Raw genomic sequence first — 23,225 nt, 5'->3', positions numbered from 1 at the left:
GGTTCCTTTGGTTGTTGCTTATAGAATATGCTATTGTTAGGCTTATATAGGCTGGAAGCCATAGAAATCCACCAGCATATTGGTGAGTTAGCTCCCAATTCCGATTCAATGAGCGTTCAATCATTTTGAAAGCAGCGAACACTCTCCGCCGCGCTGCACGCGTCCGACCCGCTACTGCCTACTCCTGCCGTTCTTCTTTCTCATTTTTCTTTATTCTATCTGCATGCGCCCACTCCTGCTGCATGTGCCCACTCAAGCGCTTCTTTCTTTGTTTTTTCTTTTCAATTTTATTTAGTTTTACTTTATGTGTTTTTAGTATTTTTTTCCTTTTTTAATATTTTTATTCTTCTTTTATTTATTTATTTTTAGCAGCGTTAGCAAGTTGTACAAAATAACTTATGTACATAAGTTGCATAAAATAACTTATGTATATATGTTGTGTTTGATAATTTTTGTACATAAGTTGTGTTTAATAACTTTTGTGTTTTCATGTTTTATTATAAGTTTTAATTGGCAAGTTGTATAGAATAACTTATGTACACATATTGTATGAATAACTTATGTACATAAGTTATGTTTGATAACTTTTATATATAAGTTGTGTTTTATAGTTTTTGTATTTCTAAGTTTTGATATAAGTAATAAGTTAATTTATTCCTTTGTGTGTTAACGACTTTGTGTTTGCAAGTTTTGGTATAAGTCATAAGTTAATTCGTTTCTTTATGTTTAATAACTTTTCATAAATAAGTTGTGTCGGGGACCTAATACGGGGTACCCAATGAGGTGGAACTGATAAACCATCGAATGTTGACACTCCCGATCAGACAAGAACGTTTCTGCGTCTCTTGTTCAAAACGACGGGTGACTGGTTCCGCCTCGCCCGACCCCCGAGGGTCAGACTCCGCCTCGCCCGACCCCCGAGGGCCAGACTTCGCCTCGCCCGACCCCCGAGAGCTAGACTCTGCCTCGCCCGACCCCCGAGGGCTAGCCTCCGCCTCGCCCGACCCCCGAGGGTAGACTCCGCCTCGCCCGACAAGTACACCCTGCTCTATCATAAGGATGAGCGTGAGGTACGACATGACACTCGAGTCAAACGTAGCGCCAAGGACCATGCCCTACGTCGCGATAGGAAAAGTACCGCCAGGGTACGACGGGATGGACGCTTTAGACCATTCCAGCATTGCAGAGTCCGAACAGTATTGTAGGCGCCGCCTTCAGCCCTCAGACACAGAACCCGACATAGACATACGACAACCACTATGGTCCAGGAAGAGACTCGTGCCCTCTACAATGACGGATGTACTGTCACCACGCCGTGGTCCCAAAGGAGCGGCGCCCGCTCCATGACCCCTTGGGCCCACCAGATCAGAGCACTCGCTTCGGCCTCCGGACGCCCTCTCCGATCGGAAGGCCTTGCCCAAAGCGCTACTTCTGACTCCGACCCCCGCGTCCCTTCGACCGGGGCTCATAGGAACTAGAAGGCGTGCGGAGAAAGGCAGGGCAAGGCTCATAAGTTAAAACCACTGTACCAGAGACCATACCCTGCGCGGAGCAGTACTCTGCAGCCATCCTGACATTCTACAGTGGCATCAACAGTGTTGTAGGCGCCTACCATTATCTGGTACCCGCCGGTATGGGCAACAAGTCTAGGTAGACGTGGGCAACAAGGCTCGGTAGCATACATGCCCTTCCTCTTTCACTTGTAAAGCCATCCCCTTCATCTATAAAAGGGGGTGCGCTTCCTCCAACAAAGGGGACCGACTCTTGATGGATAAGTTGAACACACACGACACTTCATACACAGCTGAGCAGCGACTAAGCTCTTAGCAACCTTTTCGATCATTCCATCAGAGACTTGGGACCAGTCTCTCTCTCGATCGTTTGTACCCCCTGCTACGAACCTTCTTTCAGTGCTAATAATACAAGCAACAACAGATTGGACGTAGGGATATTCTGCCCGAACCAGTATAAACCTTGTGTCCTTTAGTGCACCATCCGGGCCCAATGCGCAAAATCACAAATTTACTAGCCGGTGTTTGTTCGAAACACCAACAGTTGGCGTGCCAGGTAGGGGCTTTGCGCGTTCCAAATCAGGCCTCGGATGGCTAACCACGCAATCAGCTGGGTCCTAGGCGCACACGTGCATTTTGGTGACCCAGACTTCATTGTCACACTAGGAGGAGAGTTGGCGTTGGCCCACGCGGCCGTCCAGTCTCCCCCATCCGCCAACCTCAGCTATCGGAGGCTTGAGGGCCAGCCGGGCGTCTTCCTTGGACCCCAGCTGTCCAGAGAGGCCCCGCGATGCATCACCCTCTCTTCAGAATGCTTCACACGTTGCGCCTCGATGGCGTTTCTATTCAGTCTCCACAACACCGTGGCAACTGTAAGCCACCTTGTGGCCCAGCGCGCGATCCCGTTTTCCACGAACAACGAGTTCGTGGGGATGATCGAAAGCGTTACTGAATCCCTCCACGGCCTCCTCACGGAGGGCCCGGGGTCGGACTCTGGTTCTGACTTCGGTCGAGGGAGCCATCATCCCTCCTGGGAATGCTTCATGGCAGAAACCTCCGAGGGACATGTCAAAAGCGCCTTCGAGGAGGAGGTCACCCCGGCGGGCAACTTCAGTGATGGATCCGAAGTGGGAGCAGCAGCCCTACCTCACGTAGGGGTGGAGCAGCTGGAAGCCCGAAAATGGGAAATAGACGAAACCGGACAGCAGATTGTCCGGGAATACAAGAAGATCGACGAGGAAATCAAGCGCTGTGGAGATGGAGGACACGCACGCGTCGTGGCCCGTGACATGAACCAAAGGATCATCGCCGATGATGAAACCCTTCCTCGCTTTGCTCATGCAAGCCAGAACATCGCCGCTGCGATAGCCCTACTTCATGGCCTTCTAGAGTCCGCGACGCCTGAGGATCGCCAGGTCCACTGTGAGATTCGCATGCTACTTGAGCGTGCGGCAGCATAGTAGGCAGAGAGCTTGATGTCTCGGTGACATGAGCCCGACACCAGCCAGCGTACCCCCTCGGTGTGTCCTGCTAGGGATGCATCGGTCCACCAGGCGCCGCAAGGCGATGGGCAGCGCATCGCGATCCTGGTGCGTCAATGTCTCGGCCATAACCGCGACGCGCGTAGCACCCTCGATGCCCGCAGATGCGCCCACAGTGACCTGAGGGAAGGGGCCTTCACGGCTATCATCCTCGATGCGGCGAATGCTACAACAGTGGCGAGGACTGGAGCTCGAGCCCTGGCCTGTCGGGCCCTTAGACTTTCGGCCGTCACATCCTCAACGCTGCATTTCCACCGAGGTATCGACCACCTACCAACATCCCTAAGTACTCTAGGGAGATAAACCCTAGACTTTGGCTTGAAGACTATCGGCTTGCCTGTCAAGCCGGTGGTGCAGATAATGATGACTTCATTATCCGCAACCTTCCACTGTTCCTTGCCGATTTGGCACGAGTGTGGTTGGAACACCTTCCATCTAACGCCATCCAGGGTTGGGTGGACCTAAGAGAAATCTTTGTGGGGAACTTCTAGGGCACGTACAAACGTCCTAGGAACCCCTGGGACCTCTAGAACTATCACTAGAAGGCCGATGAAACCCTCCGTGAGTACATCCGACGCTTCTCCCGACAGTGCAACGAGCTCCTAAACATCGCCAACGCCAACGTGATAGGAGCCTTCCTGTCTGGGACAACCTGTGAATCTTTGGTTCACAAGCTAAGACGCAAGGGACCGTGGACCACTAAGGAGCTCCTAGACATCACCACTAGCCATGCCTTGGGAGAGGAGGTGGTCAGAGCAATCTTCGACCGTTCTAACAGCAAGGCAAGGCGGGATGAGGGTGCCAGCGAAGGCACCTCTAATCGTTCTGCCAAAAGGAAAAACAAGAAGCAACGGCGCGAGGACCCACTCGTGGCTACTATTGGGTGGTCGGAAGCCCACAGAGGACGTTCCAAACCACTTCGAGAAAATGCTCGAGGGGATATGCCCGAACCACGCCTTCCCCATAAAGCATCTACTCAAGGACTGTGGCCTCATGTGCAAGTTCTTGGCCGGGAGCGCCAATAAGGGGGAGCAGGGGAAGGAACCTGCCTCCACTGCTGATGACACTGAGGAGAAGGGCGACGACTTTCCAACGCCGGACGGCTGCCTCATGATCTTCAGAGGCTTAACGGCCTACGACTCCAAACATCATCAGAAGGTCACACACCACCAAGTCTACATGGCCCAGTCGGCCACACCTCTCTTCCTCTGGTGGTCAGACGCCGCCATAACCTTCGATCAGACCGACCATCCAAACGCCATCCTACATCCGGGAAGGTATCTGCTTGTCGTCGACCTAATCGTTGGCCCAAAGCACCTCACCAAAGTTCTGATGGACGGAGGCAGCGGCCTCAACATCATGTATGTGAAGACGCTCGACGTAATGGGCATCGATCGAACGCACCTCTGCCCAGTCCGAGCGCCTTTCCATGGCATCATCCCTAGAAAGTAGGCCACGCCACTCGAACAGATCAATCTGCCCGTTACCTTTGGGGATCAGTCCAACTATAGGACTGAGACCCTCACCTTCGATATGGTAGGGTTCCTCAGAACTTTCCACGCTATCTTGGGACGACCATGCTACGCAAAGTTCATGGCCATCCTCAACTACACATACCTCAAGCTGAAGATGCTAGGCCCACACGGTGGGGTCTGCGGTCACCATGCCACGCCAAGGACCTTGGTTGGAAATGTATTCCAACAAGGCTTCTACTGTCCCACTACAGTAACCAATGCCGAGCAAATCGTATGCACCTGTGAAGGGTGTCAGTACTATGCTTGACAAACTCACCTCCTGGCCCAGGCACTCCAGATGATCCCCATCACATTGCCCTTTGTGGACTAGGGGCTCGACATGGTTGGGCCACTCAAAAAGGTGCCCGAGGGCTTCACCCATCTGCTTGTCACCATAGACAAGTTTACAAAATGTATCGAAGCTCAACCAATCTCCACGATCAAATCCGAGCAAGATGTACTATTCTTTCTCAACATCATCCATCGCTTTGGAGTACCGAACTCCATCATCACAGACAATGGCACGTAGTTCACCGGTAGGAAATTCATTCGATTCTTCGATGAACAACACATCTGGATCGATTGGGCATCCGCTGCACACCCCCAGACGAATGGGTAGGTCGAGCGCGCAAACGGCATGCTCCTGTAGGGCCTTAAGCCCAAGATCTTCAACTGGTTGAACAAGTTTGGCGTGTGCTAGCTTGCCGAGCTCCCGACGGTGCTCTAGAGCCTAAGGACAACTCCCAGTCAGACCACTGGCTACACATCTTTCTTCATGGTCTATGGATCCGAGGCTGTTCTCTCGATGGACCTTGACTACAGAGCACCAAGAATCAGAGCCTATGACGAATAGGGGCCAAAGCATCTCACCAAGATGCCATGGACCAGCTAGATGAAGCCCGCGACATCGCCCTCCTCCGTTTAGCCAAGTACCAGTAGGCGTTGCGATGGTACCATAGCCGACGGGTGTGGGACCGAACCTTCAACATCAAGGACCTTGTCCTCTGCCTCGTGTAGAGCAACAAGGACTACCATAAGCTCTCCCCACCCTAGGAGGGGCCGTACGTCATCGCGAAAGTACTCCGCCCAGGCGCCTATAAGTTGAAAACCATCAACAGCGAGGTCTTCACCAACGCCTAGAACATCGAGCAGCTACGTCATTTTTACCCTTAAATAAATGCATACTTCTTCTTATCAGTTCTTGTCTTTACAAATCCCCAATCTTTAGTGACATCTGACCCCTACAAACTACGAGGGGTCGGACCTCACTCGGGGGCTCATACAAATGATACAAGTACGTTTATCTTGCAAGCACTTCCTGTGTTAACTTTGCAAACATTCTCTAAGTTTTCCACTCTTCCCGTAACAAGTCCTAAGGGCTAGGATTTTAGGAGCAAATTCTGAGTATAACTAGTAGGATTGTAGGAATCCCATGCCCCAGCGGCTATGGCTTCTTTGCTCACTAGCGTAATCAGAATTAGTTCACCCGCACTCCTAGTTTTTTGCAACTTGAGCCATGGGAAGTGTCAGAGGGCACCAAAACCTCTCCTACAAAAAGAGGAAGCTAAAAAGCTATTTGCTGTAACAAAAGATGAAAATTTGTTCATTTTCGCACAAATTCACCACTTACAAAGTGATTTCTTTACAAAAAGGACTATTCACTTAGGGGCTCCCCCACAAACTTATTCAATTACAGCCTCTACATAGCTTTGCTACGAGTACTACTACAGCCGCCGCGCCATGCTCTCCATCGGTAATGTCTAGGCATGTACGCGGCCCAGTTCATCTACTGCGGCCGCTGCACCACGCTCTCCATCGGCAACGTCTGGGTATGTACATGGCCTAGTTTGTCTACTACGGTCGCCATGCCACGCTCTCCATCGGCGACATCCTACCGCTTCGTGGGATCCTCGAAGGCGCCGTCATCTGTAATGTCGAGCACCACGCCGGTGACTGTGGTGTCCCTCCACCGGGGCGCCCAGGGACTACGCCATCATCATTAGCCACAACCTCGATAGCAGCGCCTCCACCTAGGCGTCTAGGGACTATGCCATCATCATCAGCCGCAACCATGACAACGGCATCGGGGCAGGAAGCGCCTCTTGCCGAAGGAAGACCGCAATAAATGACGGCAAAGTCAACGACGCTCGACACCCTCCAGTGCCCCTCCTCCTTTGGTAGCGATGACCCCTCCTCAGCACAGGTGACCCGCACCATCTCATCTATGTTGGATGACCTCCAGCTCGACATCACGCTCTAGATTCACGAGCGGATCTATGAGTTTTTCTCTCCCTGGCATTACCCTCTCTTACTTAGGAATCGATGCATTCGGTGGAAAGGAAGGAGAAGAGGTGGCGGCTCAGAGGCTGGCGAGGAGGTGGGACAAGAACTCTTCCCCCCTATTTAAAGAAGGGGCTCAATAGCTAAGGAAAGGCGAAAGGTTGGGATGAAAAACTCTCTGCCTTCCCCTATTCAATGCAAATGCGAAATCAATGCTAATAGAAATATGAGAGGATGCAACGGAGCTGAGCTGGAGGGATGCGCTCTGGTCGATAAGACATCACCTGGTTAGGCAGAACGTCGCCTGGGCGTGGCTCGCCACTAATGCGCCCTAGGCGCAAGAACCGGGGCACGCTCGTATGCAGGCAACTCTTCGCTTCCCCAGGTAGGACCGTGGAATGACCCAACAACGGAACCCCCCTCCAAGGGAGCCTGCTTGGGTCGATCGGACGGCCTAGGTAAAACAACAAACAAACGACCATTGAAAGATAAGCACCTCTGTTTACTTACTTTGAGTGTTAATTTCCTTACCGAGCCTTCGACCCCAGCAACAGCAGAGGCATGGACATTGCTCAGGGGCTACCGAGGGTGTCTATTTGCTTAGACAACCCCTTTGCCCGACCCCTCCTTACGTTTAAAACCGAAAGTATGGTGTGTGGGTATGAACCACTGGACCCAACGCCTCAACGACTATAGTGTTCTTTGTTCACTAGCATAAATCGAACTCATAGTTCCCCGCACCTCAAGCCTCGGCTCCCACCTTCCTGAGAAGGGTTTGGGGGGGGGGTCCCCCTGCAGAGCCTCCTTCGAGGAGAAGCTATCAGGTCGACTAAATCAATCGAGCAGTTCAGATCACCGCCGAGAGACAGGAAACAAAAAATAGCGATGCTTATACAGGTTATGCCGACCCCATCACAAACATTGGGCCCAAACCCTACATGGACATGTCTAGCAGGAGCTTCCCATCGCTCGTGTCACCAAGGTAACGTAACCAAACCCCACTTTCATTTCAATTAAGTAATACATTGAAACCATACATCTAAGCATTGCATATGCAAATCTCTGCATCTCAACACTTCGTGTCGCATCATGAGGCGGCAGCGCCTCATTCAATATGAGCGGTGACCGACCAAGGTTCAAAGGCTAGCCCACGAAGGGCTCGAGGCTGCCTTGTGTCAAACAGAGCCAGGGGAGAAAAACAGAGATGAGGCCCAGCGGCCTTGCTCGACCCCACTCAGAGGTGAACAGGGATGTCTCAACCTTTCTCATTTGATTCTAACCCTGAGCCGAACCCACAGAATCTCCATCGTGGAGAGGCCAATGGCCCACCTAAGCCTATCGAACAGCTCAGGCATCTGCCGAGAGGTAGGTTAAGAAGTAGTGAAATGCCACATGAGGGCTCTACCGATCTCGTCAGCAAATGATGGACCCAGATTTCACACGAACATACCCAATAGCGAGCTCATTGAGCGTGACACTCGAGCCATCGAGGCAAGTGTCATCGACTTAGCCCCTTCGATTGCAGAAACTGAGGATAGGGTAACGCACGAAAACATGGCGAACCCCCATTAGACCCTAAAGGGCTTGGGGGCTCGAGCCAGATCGAGAGACCGAGGTTCAAAGGCTAACCCGTGAAGGGTCTGGAGCCGCCTCACATTGAACAACAGCCAGGGGAGAAAACATAGATAAGCCTCGACGGCCTCTGCCCAACCCACATTGAGGCGGGTAGGGTCATCTCAATCTTCTAGTTCAATCCAGCCCCTAGCCGAGCCCATAGAAACCCCATTGAGGGGGAATATGTTGGAAGACAGGGCAAGGAGCAACAGAATACCACCCAAAGGCTTTGCCAACTCTATCACAAAGCATTGGGATCAGATTCCGCCCAAATATCCCCGTTAACAAGCTCATGAAACGCGTCACTCAAGCCATCCAGGCAAGTAACGTCGCTTCCCTCACTTCAATCTCTAGTAACATCCGACCCCAGCAACCACAAGGGGTCTGATCTCACTCGGGGGCTGATAAAGGTACAGGTACCTCATTTTTTTTCAAAAAAAGTGTTTACAGCAGACCTCTTCCTCGCACCAAGACTGGTGGCAAAGTTCGGGGGAACAGATTGGTAAGACTGCAAAAGGCCCACGCCCAGACGGCTACGGTAATTTTGCTCAACTAGCACAATCAAAATTTCCCCTAAACACCACGGGCCCTACGGTCTAAAACAAACAAAAGGGTCAGATCGCATAAATCTTTTCTCATTGCAAAAAGGGAAGAAGGTAAGACCAAACAAACAAAACCAAATTGCGAAACAAAAGCCATGAATCCGTTTTTGGACACAAAAGTACTGACACTTGTTCACATATTACAGATAAGTGTTTATTAAACTTATTCAACTAACTACTTCCACGAAGGGAGAACCTCTTCTTTCAGCCTATTCGCCAGGTTCTGTGCAAGGGGAGCCACCGCCTTCTCCATCTCGTCCAGCTTAGCATCTTCATAGACCGGCGTGAAGCCTTGGCTCATTACCTCCAAGTTGATCTCCTGATCATATTGAGAACAGGCAACGATGAAGGCCTGGGTGATCCTAGCGTGAAAGGCATCCTCCTCAAGTTGCCCTACCCACACTGTGATACCCATAGCATGAGTCGTGAGCGAGCTAGTTCCCTCTGGTTGCGCCACCCCTAGGTCATCGATGACCACCCCGACAATGGCTTGTAGAAGGTCATGCTCGTCGCTCTCGGTCTGAAGGATCCCTCGCACTTTAGTAAGCTCCTTGTCCAGCCTAGCAGCGACGTCCTCGACGTCCAACCTTCGGTTCACCATAGCTCCAAGGTCCGCCCAGAGGGACTCGATGACCCGATGCTCCTCGTCGCGCTCCTGGATGGCCCGGTCATGATCCTCACGAGCTGCGCCGCGCTCCAAGTGAAGTCTTTCCTCAGTCCGACGTAGCTCGTCCCGCTCCTTGTGCAACCAGGGGATCACCTCGGCATCTCGGTCTGCCCTCTGCTGCAATGTTATGGACCTCTCCTCAGCCTTTAGCTTGAGGTCCCGCTCTGTCTCTAGCTCCACCAGGAGCTCGATGGCTTGCTCACTAGCCATAGTGTCCTTCTATAGCAGCTCATCCTACTCCTTTCGGATCCTAGCGGCCTCCTCCCCATCTAGTTTCACCTTCGCCAATAGGTCCTTGAACATCCCATGGATCTCCTCCACGTCTCGACGCGCCTTGGCCTCCCGTTGCTGGGCGGCAGCCAGCTGCGCTCCCACATCTCCTCACAGCCGGGCCTCCTCGGTGAGGCGGTCCCATTCCGCCTTTTGCTCATGGAGGAACCGAGATTTGTTCCAGCTATGAGCAACAATACTCTAAAAAGAGGACTAGAATAAAAAACACAAAAACACAGAAATGCGTGAAGAAAGAAGAAAATGAGGGAGAAAATCAAGCAGATACCTGGCTAGAAGGAATGAGGATTTTGTGCAAGGCACCACTAGCCTCCCTCAAGGCACCCATCATAGCTGAGAACCCAATGTCAAGATTTTCCCGTTCCAAGCTCTCGGCAGTGTCGTCGAGCGAAAAAAGAACCGACGATGGGTCCTGAGTGGCCATCCACTGGAGCGGCGGCTCGCCCCACGCGAGGGAGCGGTTGCCTCCTAACAACAGGACCAAAGGCGGCTCCCTTCTGGTCCTCCCCACCACTGTCACAACACCCAAAGATCCTCCGGCCATGTCCTCCTCCATCGGGCCTACCTCGGGCGCCGTGGCCTAGGCTGCCAGTGGCACGGATTGCACCGCTCCCTTGGGCGCTGCCATGACGACGTCCGGCCCCACCGGGCTTGCCGCGGTCGCGGGCACCATCGCCGGGGTCTCCGGTGGCACGAATTATGCCACTCCCATGGACGCCATCACGACTACATCCGGATGCACCTGACTCGTCGAGGTTGGGGACCATCCGGCCGGGTCCCTCTCCGTCCAGCCCACGTCGAACACCGTCGTTTGAGCCATCGGAGGCACGGACTACGCTGGCCCCTCAGACACCACATGGCTACGTTCGGTGGCTCCTAGCTAGGCGTGGTCACGATCACATCCACCGGTGATGCCGGACTCTCGACTGGCGGGGTCACGCCCACCACGAAAGATGCCGCCTGCTTGGCAACCACTAAGGGCGTGGGCATTGCCGGATCGGCCAATGTGGCCGCAGCGTCGACGCCACTCCTGCCCAAAATAGGGGCAACAATGGGCAGCGCGGTCCAACCTGCCTGGAGGGCAAGGCTCTTCTTAGGCGCCAGCCCTAGAGAGCGGCCCATCCACAAGAATCTACACGAAGGTGAAGGGCATAAGGTCAAAGCAGAAAAATAAAAAGGAGGAAAAATAGGGGAATCAGTGGCTTACTCTGATGCCTTTGGGCGACGGTAATGTTTTGGGGACGAACCCCCAGACCCCCCGACTCGTCTAGGCAGGCCCATTTCGAGCCTACCCCCTACTCCCGGGCAAGGGAGCTCGTCTCCCTTATCTCTAAGGGCGCGGCAACAGAGCTGTCCCTCTCTGTCAATGCCTCAGGTAGGGCAGCGGCACTACCCGCCTCCATCATCTCGTGGGGCGCGGCAACATAGCCGCCTCCCTCCATCAACACCTCAGGGGTAGCGGTAGGTTCGCCTCCTCCCATCCACCGATCCTTCGCCGGCAGCCCGCATGAAGCGGCGGACTCTTTGGCTCCTGCTGGCCCTGAGGATGGGCTAGAGGTTCGGCCCACCTTGGCTGACCTCACAGACTCACTTCCCTCTGCGAGGAACAAAAAGGGCCCTTGCATGGACAGGCGGGCACTTGTCAGCGTGTCCTCGACCTCTAGGACGTCCCAATCCATGTCAGTAGCTACCTCATCATCATCGTCGTCGTCGTCGTCATCATCATCTTCACTACCAGTCTCCTCTCCTCGATCTCGACCTTGCTGCCTTCGTATTGCCTTTTTCTTCATGAGCTCTCTCGTCCTCTTGTCCCAACCGGCCATGGCGCGGTTCATTGCTGTCTGGGTTGGGTCCTTTGGCAGCGGAGCCAGGCTGTCTTTGAAGAATAGTCCCCCCGGCTGGTCCCGCTATCCTAAGGTTAGCATCAGGAGGCCAGAAATTCAAATGAAAAGAAAAGCAAGGGGAAAGGAAACTTATGAATTCAACAAACCCCGATTCTAGCCGCATTGGGGGATGCCTCGGCACTGGATACACAAAGTCAAGGATGGCGCCAACGGAGTCCTTCATGGGCTTCATTGCCTCCTTGATGCGTTGCGCCACTTTAGAGGGAGGGAGCACTTTGTTGGAAAGCACTGTCCCTTCGAACGACGCTCCAGGCACCATCTGATACAGGGGAAGTGCGCGCACCATCAGCGGCGCAACCCTCCTCATGTGGTAGGCGCCGATAATCCCCGATCCCTTCACGCCCCTCTCCTTTAGAGTTCGGAGGGCGGCAAGAAGGTCGTTAAGGTGCTTCTTCTCCTTGCCAGTGACACCCCACCCCCATGACCCTAGGGTCTCCATGATGTAGCGCCCGGTGAAAGCTAGCAAGAGGGTGGTGGCGTCATTCTTGACATAGAACCATTACGAATGCCACCGCTTGTTGGAGGTGGATAGACGCATTAGCAGGTATACTCCTGCCTGGTTGCTGTGAAGGTGGATGCCGGTGCACCCCACCAGCGCATGCAGCTCTTACTTCCTAGCCCGCCTCTTTAGAAGATTGACGATGAAGAGATACCGCCATAGGTCAAAGTGGGGACTGATCCCCAAGAACCCCTCGCATAAGGCGACGAACACCATAATGTGCTAGATCCCATTGGGGGTAAGGTGTCGAAGCTCCACCTAGTAGTAGTCCATCAATCTCTAAAGGAACTGATGGGTGGGCGTGGTGAATCCTCGCTCGTGGAAGTGGGCGAAAGACACGATGTACCCTTTGGGTGGCTCCGGTTCCTCCTCTTCACCAGGCAGCTGCCACTCCTCGGCGGTAGTCAACAGGTGAAGGAGGCCTCGATGGACGAGGCCCTCTAAGCGCTGAGGGGAGATGTTGGATTTGTACCCTGGGTCCATTACGATGATGGGAGCAGCATGGGGAAGAAGGCAGTGGCGAGTTTAACGGTGGGAACAGTGTGCGTGTCAGAGGCTCTGGCGATTGACGATGGAGGTTGGCGATGCGAAGGCGAAAAGGCAAAGTATGAAACCCTAGGGGCAGACCCCGTGGTTTTATAGGGGCGATGGATGCGAGAAGCACAACAGTCCGCCTCGATCTCTAGGCCTGCCACGCGCACCGCTGCGTCACCTCGCGGGATACTCACCCACGATCCCTATCCTTTCCCACTAAAACCATGCTAGATGGTTCGCCTTCCCAAGCAGACCGAACTCCTTTCCCATAGATGGGACATGAGTCAGAACGCTTCTTCTCTGGCCCACCTAGGCCTGGAACGTCTAGGGATTGGCCCAACGGTCTTGACGACCAACCCAACAGAAGATGGGCCTGTAAGCAACCGGAACCCAGGTACACGAGCATCAGCTGGGCCTAGATCCAAAGTCGAGCCCCAGCCAGGTTTATCCTAGACAAAATCCCTGCAAACGGGACACCAGGGTTCCCTTAAAGCTTTCCGGTTGACAAAACCAAACCTTATGCCTTACCCACGAAGGGTCCGAAGCACTCCCTAGGCAATTCTGCCCAAATCACCTGGGGGCTCGGGGGCAACACCCATTGGGTGCGCTCGCGCGCACCCTCTGGCAAATCAAAATACCCCCAGGCGATTCTGCTTGAATCACCTGGGGACTTAGGGGCTACTATCGGGGACCTAATCACCCGGGGGCTCGGGGGCTACTATTGGGGACCTAATACCGGGGTACCCAATGAGGTAGAACTGATAAACCATCGAACGTTGACACTCCCGATCAGACGAGAACGTTACTACGTCTTTTGTCCAAAATGACGAGAGACTGGTTCCGCCTCACCCAACCCCCGAGGGTCAGACTCCGCCTCGCCCAACCCCTGAGGGTTAGACTCTGCCTTGCCCGACCCCCAAGGGCTAGACTCTGCCTCGCCCGACCCCCGAGGGCTAGCCTCCGCCTCGCTCGACCCCCAAGGGTAGACTCCGCCTCGCCCGACAAGTACACCCTACTCCATCATAAGGATGAGCGTGAGGTACGACATGACACTTGAGTCAAACATAGCACCAAGGACCATGCCCTATGCCGCGACAGGAAAAGTACCGCCAGGGTACGACGGGATGGGTGCTTTAGACCATTCCGGCATTGCAGAGTCCAAACAGTATTGTAGGCGCCGCCTTCAACCCTCAGACACGGAACCCAACATAGACATATGACAACCACTATGATCCTGGAAGAGACTCGTGCCCTCTACAATGATGGATGTACTATCACCATGCCATGGTCCCAAAGGAGCGGCGCCCGCTCCATGACCCCTTGGGCCCACTAGATCGGAGCACTCGCTTTGGCCTTCGGACACCCTCTCCGATCGGAAGGCCTTGCCCAAAGCGCTACTTCTGACTCCGACCCCCGCGTCCCTTTGACCGGGGCTCATAGGAACTAGAAGGCGTGCGGAGAAAGGTAGGGCAAGGCTCATAAGTCAAAACCACTGTACCGGAGAACATACCCTATGCGGAGCAGTACTCTACAGCCATCCTGACATTCTACAGTGCATCAACAGTGTTGTAGGCGCCTACCATTATCTGGTACCCACCAGTATGGGCGACAAGGCTGGGTAGACGTGGGCAACAAGGCTCGGTAGCATACGCGCCCTTCCCCTCTCACTTGTAAAGCCGTCCCCTTCATCTACAAAAGGGGGTGCGCTTCCTCCAACAAAGAGGACCGACTCTTGACGGATAAGTTGAACACACACGACACTTCATACACAGCTGAGCAGCGACTAAGCTCTTGGCAACCTTTTCGATCATTCCATCAGAGACTTGGGAACAGTCCCTCTCACGATCGTTTGTACCCCCTGCTATGAACCTTCTTTTGGTGCTAATAATACAAGCAGCAACAGACTGGACGTAGGGACATTCTGCCCGAACCAGTATAAACCTTATGTCCTTTAGTGCACCATCCGGGCCTAACGCGCATAATCACAAATTTACTAGCCGGTGTTTGTTCGAAACACCGACAAGTTGTATTTCATAACTCTTGTGTTTCTAAGTTTTTTGCATAAGTTATATGTTATAAGTTAGTACACATAAATTGCTACTAGAAAAAAATCTTTGAAACATATGCAAGTGAGATCTAGTTTTGTTCGTCTCATCGCGTAGAACACACTAGTGCAGACGGGATTGAAATTAGATGCACCGTTCAGAAGTTATAGCAATTTGAAATAAATATTTTCCTTTTTTTTCTAAGGTGACGTCACATCTAGAGAAGGAGATGAAGGAGGGGTGGGCGCATGCAAGAGAATGGGCACATGCCCTCGGCGGTGCGGCCATATGCTTTTTTCCAAAAAATGATTTTTTTGCTGTCCGAATATTGATCGCTAGTCTGAGTGGAGTTAGCTCTCCAAGAAATGTATTGATATGGGCTGCACAGTAGTGTACCATTGCTATAAAAACAACTCCAGCAATAGCCCTCAAAATATAAGAGAAAATTCCTTCATTGCCATTGAAAACTATAACAATCCCTTCGTTGCCATTCAAAATTACACATTTCCTTCATTGCCATCAGTTTTAGATTTTCTGTTCCCTCATTGCCACTGCTGTTACAGACGAGTCACGGCGTGACTTACCCGACGTCTCTGATGTCCTAGCCCCCTCATGAGTCAGCAAGCCACCGTACGCCAGCGGCCCAACTGGCCCAAGCCGCGGCCACACTTGTGCCTGAACCCTGGAGCCGCGCGGACACGCTCCTAGGAAGCCACCGCCGCCGCCGCCAGCTGTCCCATCCATGCCTCGACGTCCATACTAGGAGCCGCAAGATTGCCCCCATCCTCTTATCTCTTCTCCATCTCTAGCGCCGAGCGAGCAAGTTCGAGCACGGGAGGGCAGCCGCTCCGACGCTAGACAAGAACGCGGGTGGGGTGGCCTAGCCGTGCACCGCCGGCCGTGCACGCGGGTGGGCGACCGCATCGAGCCCGCCGCGCTGCCGGCGAGCAAGCATGCGGGTGAGCGACAGCGTCGAGCGAGCCGTTCTGCCGTCGACCGAGCGCGCAGGAGGGCATCCGTGACACGTCGTCGCCGACCGAGCACGTCGGCAGGCGTCCACGATGAGCCAGCCACGCTGCCTCCGGAAAGCACGCGGGCGGTCTACGAAGGGGGGAGCTAGGCATGGTGCTCGGCCGGGCGAAGGAGCTCCGGCTAGCCAGACCAGGGCAGGTGGCCGGTGGAGCTACGTGCTATGCGCTTAGCAGGGCTGCGCTGGCCTGGACTACGCGGGGCGAGCAGGATGCGGGTCTAGGGTGGAGCTGCAAGCTGGAGTTGTCGTGGCCGAGGAAGGAGGAAGAGAACGCCAGCGGGCAGGCACCTCCTAGAGCCGCTCGCCAGCGCGATGGCCAGGAACCCCGCCGCCCGGTGCTCTGTCCATTAACCTAAGCCCGCGACGCCGTCGTCCTCTTCACCGAATGTCGTGCCACGCTGAGCCTCGTCGTGCCTCTGCCTCAATGCCGCCGCGACGTCGTGGGCCACACTGACACGAGCGCAACCATCCTCGAGCAGCGTTCAAGACTTCTCCGTGACACTGAGCTCCACCTCGCCGCCCTGCTGCTCTCCGCCGGGCACGCCATCACCTCCAGCCGCCGCCCTGCTGCTCTTCGTGGAAGACGCCACCACCGCCGGCCTCATCATCTTCCACGTCGATGAGCACCGGCGTCCCTTGCACCGAGCTGCCGTCGGTGTCTCTACACCGAGCAGCTCCGAGCTCCAGCGCCACCAGCACATCTTCCTCGCCTCGAGCCGCCTCGAGCTGGAGCCGCCGTGTCACGGGAGCCCCGTCGGCACTGCAATCCACCCCGGCATCGCAATGCCACCGCACTCGTCGCGTCCGCCTCGGAGCCAACCACGCGGACGCGCTCGACATCCCCGACCACCTTGACGCCATGCCATGATGTCGAGCCTCCACCGACCTTGCCACGCCACCCTGCTCCAGCCCTGTGACGTCGAGCCCATGACCCCAAGCCAGCCCTACGATGGTGTCTGGACATCGGATATGGGAGCCAAGTCACGCCGTGACTCCTCTGTAACAGCAGTGGCAACGAGGGAACGAAAAATCTAAAACTGATGGCAATGAAGGGAACATATAATTTTGAATGGCAATGAAGAGATTGTTATAGTTTTCAATAGCAATAAAGGAATTTTCTCAAAATATAACTCCTACTTTTTATTCGAGGGCTTTTCCTACTTTTTATTTGAGGTCTTCTACTTTTCAGGTCTCTATTTTGTAGGCTACACTCTAGTAGTAGCCCTCGAAACAGAGTCCACAAATTCATTGTTAAAGGAAATGACACATAGGACGACCCACCCGTCGTTCTCCTTCTTATCTTCTTCCCAATTGAGAACTTGGTCATGTTTCGGCAGCAAAAGAGGAGAGTCGCTGAGGCGGTGCTGCGAGGGAGGGGCTCACCAAAGGAGGGGAGCCGCTGCGGGAGGGGTAGGAGTCGTGGGGAGGGAATCACGAGGGCTGCCGGGGAATGATCTGTGGGGGAGTGATTTGCAGGGAGATGTCTCGCCGAGGACGGAGGAGTCTCGCCGAGGGAAAAATTACCGAGAGCAATCTCGCTTGGATGCAGCCGTGTCGAAAGACAAGCGGCTGGGCAAGAGCGGGCTACCGAGCAGTAGCGAGATCTGGGCTAGAGCAAGCCACCGGATGGGAAGAGGAACCGGCCGTGCGGCGCAAAAGGTCGAGTGGGCATAGGCTCTAAAGGTAGCGCGTGAACAAAAACCGTCAAAACAGAAAAGTAGGTGCTCCCTCTAGAGTCCAACCCCCCTGGGAACAAGGGCTCGAGGGGGAGATTTAAATGCCTCCTACTTTTTAGGGTCGGAGTAGAGTCCCTACTGGAGTGAGGTTTTCTTCTTCCCCTTCCATCGAGGGCTCAATTAGGGGCCTGCTGAAGTTGCTCCTATGAAGACATGTTAGAACATTTTGCTTGCATTAGAAAATCATTTTAATTTAAATCGAACCAAGCTATAAGGTATGACCACTATTATTTCATATCAAACAATTACACATTGCCATCTACATCTAAGTATTACAATAACTATAACCCTAGCTTAATTGATGAACGCTACATGCGCTCCTTGTAAACTTATTAGTATATAATATCTCGTAAACGTAAGAGCTAATGTTTTTCTGCTGTAATAATGTAAGGCTTGCTATAAATGGTCATGATGCAGTAGCTAAGCACTGACTGCTACAGACAGTGTGTGACGCACACTTGTATCTTGTCGGGACAAGCAGGAGCGGCGTTTTCTTGTGGACGGTGAGCCCTCCGGCCTCTTCCATGCTCACGTCCTCCACCCGCACCCCCTCCGGGAGCTCCCAGTCGAAGCAGTAGAGCAGGTTTGCGAGCGTGAACTCCATGGTGGCCACGCCCATGGCCATGCCAGGGCACATCCGGCGGCCGGCGCCGAAGGGGACGAGCTCGAAGTGCGTGCCGTTGAAGTCCACGTCCCCGTCGAACCTGTCCGGGTCGAACTCCTCGGGCCTGTCCCCCCAGTTGCGGGGGTCCCTGCCGATGGCCCACGCGTTCACCAGCACCCTCGTCCTTGCCGGCACGTCGTACCCGCAGATGCTCACGTGCCGCAGCGTCTCCCTCGGCAGCAGCAGCGGCACCGCCGGGTGCAGCCGCAGCGTCTCCTTCACCACCGCCTTCAGGTACCTGAGCTTGGACACGTCGTCGGGGTGCACCCTCTCCCTGCCGCCGCCGTCCACCACGGTCCGGACCTCCTCCTGCGCCTTCCTCAGCATCTCCGGCCTCCGGATCAGCTCCGCCATCGCCCACACCATGGTCACCGAGCTCGTGTCCACGCTAGCGGTGAACACGTTCTACAATTAATATTACAGTGTGATATACATAGATACATCTATGGATGCTACGATCGATCTCCTGAGTAGTGTGAGTGTGAACGGACACGACGCATACCGAGAGCAGCCCTTTGATGTGGTCTCTAGTGAAGTGGTGGGAGCCGGCCTGTCGCTGGCGGCGCTCCTCCATGAGGTCGACGAAGACGTCGATGAGGTCGGGGCCGTGGCCGCCGGGCGTCGTGGCGCGGGACGACGGGTCCACCAGGTGCTGGTCGATGATGGTATCAAAGAAGGCGTCGAGGTCCCTGAACACCCTCTCGCGTCGCGCGGCGGCGCCGGTGAGGCGGTCCACGAGGCGGCCGGCGGCGTTCGGGTAGTAGTCCTCGGTGGAGAAGCCGGCCTTGGCGCTCATGGCCTCGTCCAGCACGTCGTGGAAGTGCTTCTTGTGCGCGAACTGCTCCGTGCCGTAGATGTTCCCGAACGCCACCGTGCCGATGACGCCGTCCATGAACCCGAAGATGTGGTCCTCCAGCTGCACCGCCTTGCCACTGGCGCTGCTCAACCTGCCGATCAGCTTGTCTACCTATATATCCATTATAGCATTAGTTAGGTACGTTTTCTTTTCTATGTACTGGATGTCTGATCACGCGATGATCACGACGGCAATGCATGCAGTGCAGTCACCACATCTACCTCGGCCTCCCTGGCATAGTCGGCGGCGCGAACGCGGCGCGCGCTGAGGAACTCGACGACGAAGAGCTTGCGCATCTCGCGCCAGTAGTCTCCGTAGGGACTGAAGGCGACGTCCTTGTGGTCGTACGACAGGCGCCGGGCCCCCGGCGTGTCGGGGCGGCTGCAGCAGTCGGCGTCGCGCGCCTTCATCACCTCCCGCGCCACCTCGGCCGACGACACCACCAGCGTGGGCACGCTGCCCAGGCGCAAAAGCATGACGGGCCCGTGGCGGCGCGCCAGCTCGCGCAGGCTCTGGTGCGGCAGCGCGCCCAGCTGGTGCAGGTTGCCCAGGATCGGCAGCCTCGGCGGGCCCGGCGGCAGGTGAAGGAGGACGCACCGCCCTTTCTTGCTGCTCCAGCTCTTTCCTGCTCTTCTTTTTCTTGCAAGGAGGAGCAAGAGCAGAGGGACGAGAACCGTCATGACGACAGTGAGGTGCCATTGCTGAGGCGAGCTGCTGCTGCTGCCTTGTACGATGACCTGCACCGCCATTGCTAGCTAGCTGTTGATTAACGGTGCGAGCTGAGCTGAGGGCTGGGGCTTGGGCATCCCCATTCGCCATGGGGGCTATAAATAGGGCTTTGCTTAGACCGTCTCCAACGACAACATACAAAATACAAGACTCATTCAATGTTTAGGTAGTGCTACAGGCAAAGGGTTCAATACACATTTGACATCTTCTCCAACAATAGGATCCAAAAGAGAATCCTTTCTGAAAATTGGTTTCTAGGAGAGAGGATACTCATATTTGAGTTGTACCTCCCAGACAACCCAAAATAGGTCACCCGTATAAGTACTCTGTTGGAGGCCGATTTTAGGTCTATTGCTGCTCATTTTAGGTTTAGGTACCCATATAGGTCACTTGTTGGTAACAGTCTAAGTACTAGCTAGTAACTGACACTGTCTCTGGTAATTCAATGGCTGCATGCGTATCTGCCGGACATTATGAGCCGTTTGGATCCTTTATTTAGAGAAATTACAATCTATTTAATAAATTAGCCTATTTGACTTAAAATTTCATATTCCACCATTTTCTAAAGTTTACATATAAGTTTATCTCAAATTTATAAGATGGAGGATGGAAATTGATTCTCTAGATTATCATTCTACGTTTCTACTTTGCAACACATAAGTATCTCTTTTGTATAGGTAATAATAATATACAAATATAATCCATATACAACCATATTAACTTAATTAATATATGCATAAATTATGATTATTAAAATAAAATCAATTCTAAGGATCTAAGCGGGGAATTGGGCTGGCAGCCATCAATTGGAGTTCTGGAAGGATCAATCGATCGGTTGATGCAATGCGTCGATCAGCAGATACCGACCCTGCATGCAACTAGTGCAACTAGTGACAGAAGAGACAAGGACGAGCTCGTTGCAGGCAGTGGACAGATGACAATGACTTCGTTACTGAAAGCTTATATTACTGTTGCAGCTATATACCAACATTATGGATTATGGTTATAGCACCAGAAACGATATAAGCCAATGCGGCGATGACACGTGGTTCACTGTCAGCACGCTAATTGGTTTGTGGTGAGCAATAAGCCGATGCGGCGATATGATGCCACATAGGAGTAACAACCCACACGCATACATGCATGCTGACCAATGGGAGATGACGTTGCATGGACGAGGTCAGCAACCAATACGCATTCGCTTACGCAAAGCTAGCTAGCTGCCATCGTTCTTTTGAGCAAGAGTTTACCCTACAATACAGCACATGGCAAAAGTCTGCTCACATCATCCTCCTGCTGCCGGGATTCCATTCCCAACACCTCTCTCTATACGTAGAGTACAGTGCAGTACATCATGAATTATGCATTGTCTGTGTCTGTCCCCATTGCAGAACATTCAACGCCTACCGCTAAGAGCAGCACCAACGCAAGCATATAGACATGTTGGCAAAAAAATATTGTTTCATATATGTAGAGAACAGATTCAGGGCTACCACCTATCAACCATCGGCTAAGGGGCGTCTGGATGGATTAAACTAAAACTTTAGTCCATGTTTTAGATGCTAAATAGAAGGTCTAAATATAAACTAATCATGGTCTTACATATAGTAATAGACAGTAATAGATGAGTAGAACTTATTAGAAAAAAGAAAATTTTAATTAGTCCATGTTTAGCCTATAATTTAGCCTATAATTCAACGACGGACTAAACTGTAGTAGGATAATCCGAACAAACCCTAAGTATATTATTGTCTATCATAGCTTTTAGAGTGCCAAAAAGGAAATCAAGCAGCTACTGTTTCGTCTCTCCAACTCTCTCTCTCTCTCTCTCTCTCTTCACAAACAGGTTCTTTATTTCCACGGCGTGTGTGTCGGTGCGAAAAGTGACCAACAAGTAAATATTTGTAGTTTTGCCATATGTTGTGATCGGATGTGGCCTAGCACGCGATGACACATGATTTATACTGGTTCAGGCAACGTGCCCTACGTCCAGTTTCAGTCGGTCGGTGACTTTATTCCTGAGCCCAGATGCTCAAAGTTTGCTGTAGGGTTACAAACAAGTAGGAATGAGAAGTTAGAGGCTCGGTCGGACTCTAAACCAAGAGGTTAGAGTGACGGGTGTTCGAATCGTCTAGCTGCTCTTTTCAGAAGAGAGCCAAGGAGAACGTCCCCTAGAGAGGAGAGAGCGCATCCCCTTTTATAGTTGAAGGGCATGGCCTTACAAGTCAGAGAAAGAGAGAATAGATACGTATGCTACCTAGTCTTGTTGCCCACATTGTCGGGTACAAGACGGTCGTCAGCGCCCACAATACTGTTTGTGTCAGACGCATATGGCGGGCTCTACCGTGTTTGCCTGGTACAGCAAACGTCGGCGCCTACAATATTGTCCGTGCTCTGACACGCCTGAAAGGTTGCATAGTGCCCGTCTGGCATGGCCTGGTGGCACCATCCTACAGGTGTGCAGGGTATGGCAAGGTACGGTCCTCGGTATTGCGGTTGACTTGAGCGCCTTACCTTATCTGCTCCGCCTGATCCTCGGGTGCTCACCGAGCGGGCGTCCCCGGTCAGTCGTTCCCAGTTGGCTCCGACCGTGTCAGTCGGGGAAGAATCACGAGGTCCGGCGTATCCCTGGTCGGAAAAGGAGGTCGGAGTCAGACTGTTTCCCCACCTTGGCCAGGCCTTCCGGTCGGGGACTGGATCATTGCCCTGGCCTGTCATTATGTATCTAGGCTGGCCCGGGAGGCGCGCGTTGTCGCAACGCCGTCTACTGGGCCGAGTTTTTTTACTGGAAAGCGGGTCCATTGGGGACCCCAGGTTTATGAACCCGACGGTGTGCTTCAGTCTTAGCTTCTGCAAAAGTGTTAGATGAGGCTGTGGTGCTTCTGCAGGTCATTTCGACCCTGTGCAAGGCTCCTGATCCATTTGACAAACCAGAGGCTGATGTGGAGGCCAGGTAACACGGCATGGTAGTGCATTATTAGGGGTGGCCTAAGAACTAAACGTATCTGTGCTGGTCAAAATTCTCAAGCTTGGCTAAGTTTATAGAAAATATTAGTAACATTTGTAACTCTAAATAAAATTATTATGAAAGTATATTCAATAACCTTTAATAATACTAATTATGTATCATAAATATTAATATTTTCTTATATATTTGGTCAAAAATGAGTACATTTAACTTTTCGGGAGTGAGAACGAGAGATAAAAGGAC

General features: G+C 53.1%; 2 protein-coding genes across 3 annotated transcripts in view; both read right to left on the bottom strand.

Annotated features, from left to right (window-relative positions):
- LOC136537645 (U2 small nuclear ribonucleoprotein A'-like) overlaps window positions 1-23,225 on the bottom strand; it is a 211,289-nt gene that overhangs the window by 118,541 nt on the left and 69,523 nt on the right. The gene's annotated exons all lie outside the window — the stretch shown is intronic.
- On the bottom strand, window positions 17,942-20,068 carry LOC136537641 (4-hydroxyphenylacetaldehyde oxime monooxygenase-like). Of its 2 annotated transcripts, none has more exons than XM_066529592.1 (3): window positions 19,507-20,068; window positions 18,932-19,396; window positions 17,942-18,834 (listed from the first exon to the last, which is right to left on the bottom strand). In XM_066529592.1, exons 1-3 carry the CDS (start codon window positions 20,032-20,034, stop codon window positions 18,172-18,174), a joined length of 1,656 nt encoding a protein of 551 aa, XP_066385689.1. In that variant the 5' UTR covers window positions 20,035-20,068; the 3' UTR covers window positions 17,942-18,171. The 2 variants fall into 2 exon arrangements, with proteins under 2 accessions (XP_066385689.1, XP_066385690.1); XM_066529593.1 differs by having other exon boundaries at window positions 17,942-18,817.

This window comes from Miscanthus floridulus, chromosome 2, assembly GCF_019320115.1.
Source record: "Miscanthus floridulus cultivar M001 chromosome 2, ASM1932011v1, whole genome shotgun sequence".
Lineage (NCBI taxonomy): Eukaryota > Viridiplantae > Streptophyta > Magnoliopsida > Poales > Poaceae > Miscanthus > Miscanthus floridulus.
This window is presented reverse-complemented; position numbering and strand designations above follow the sequence as displayed.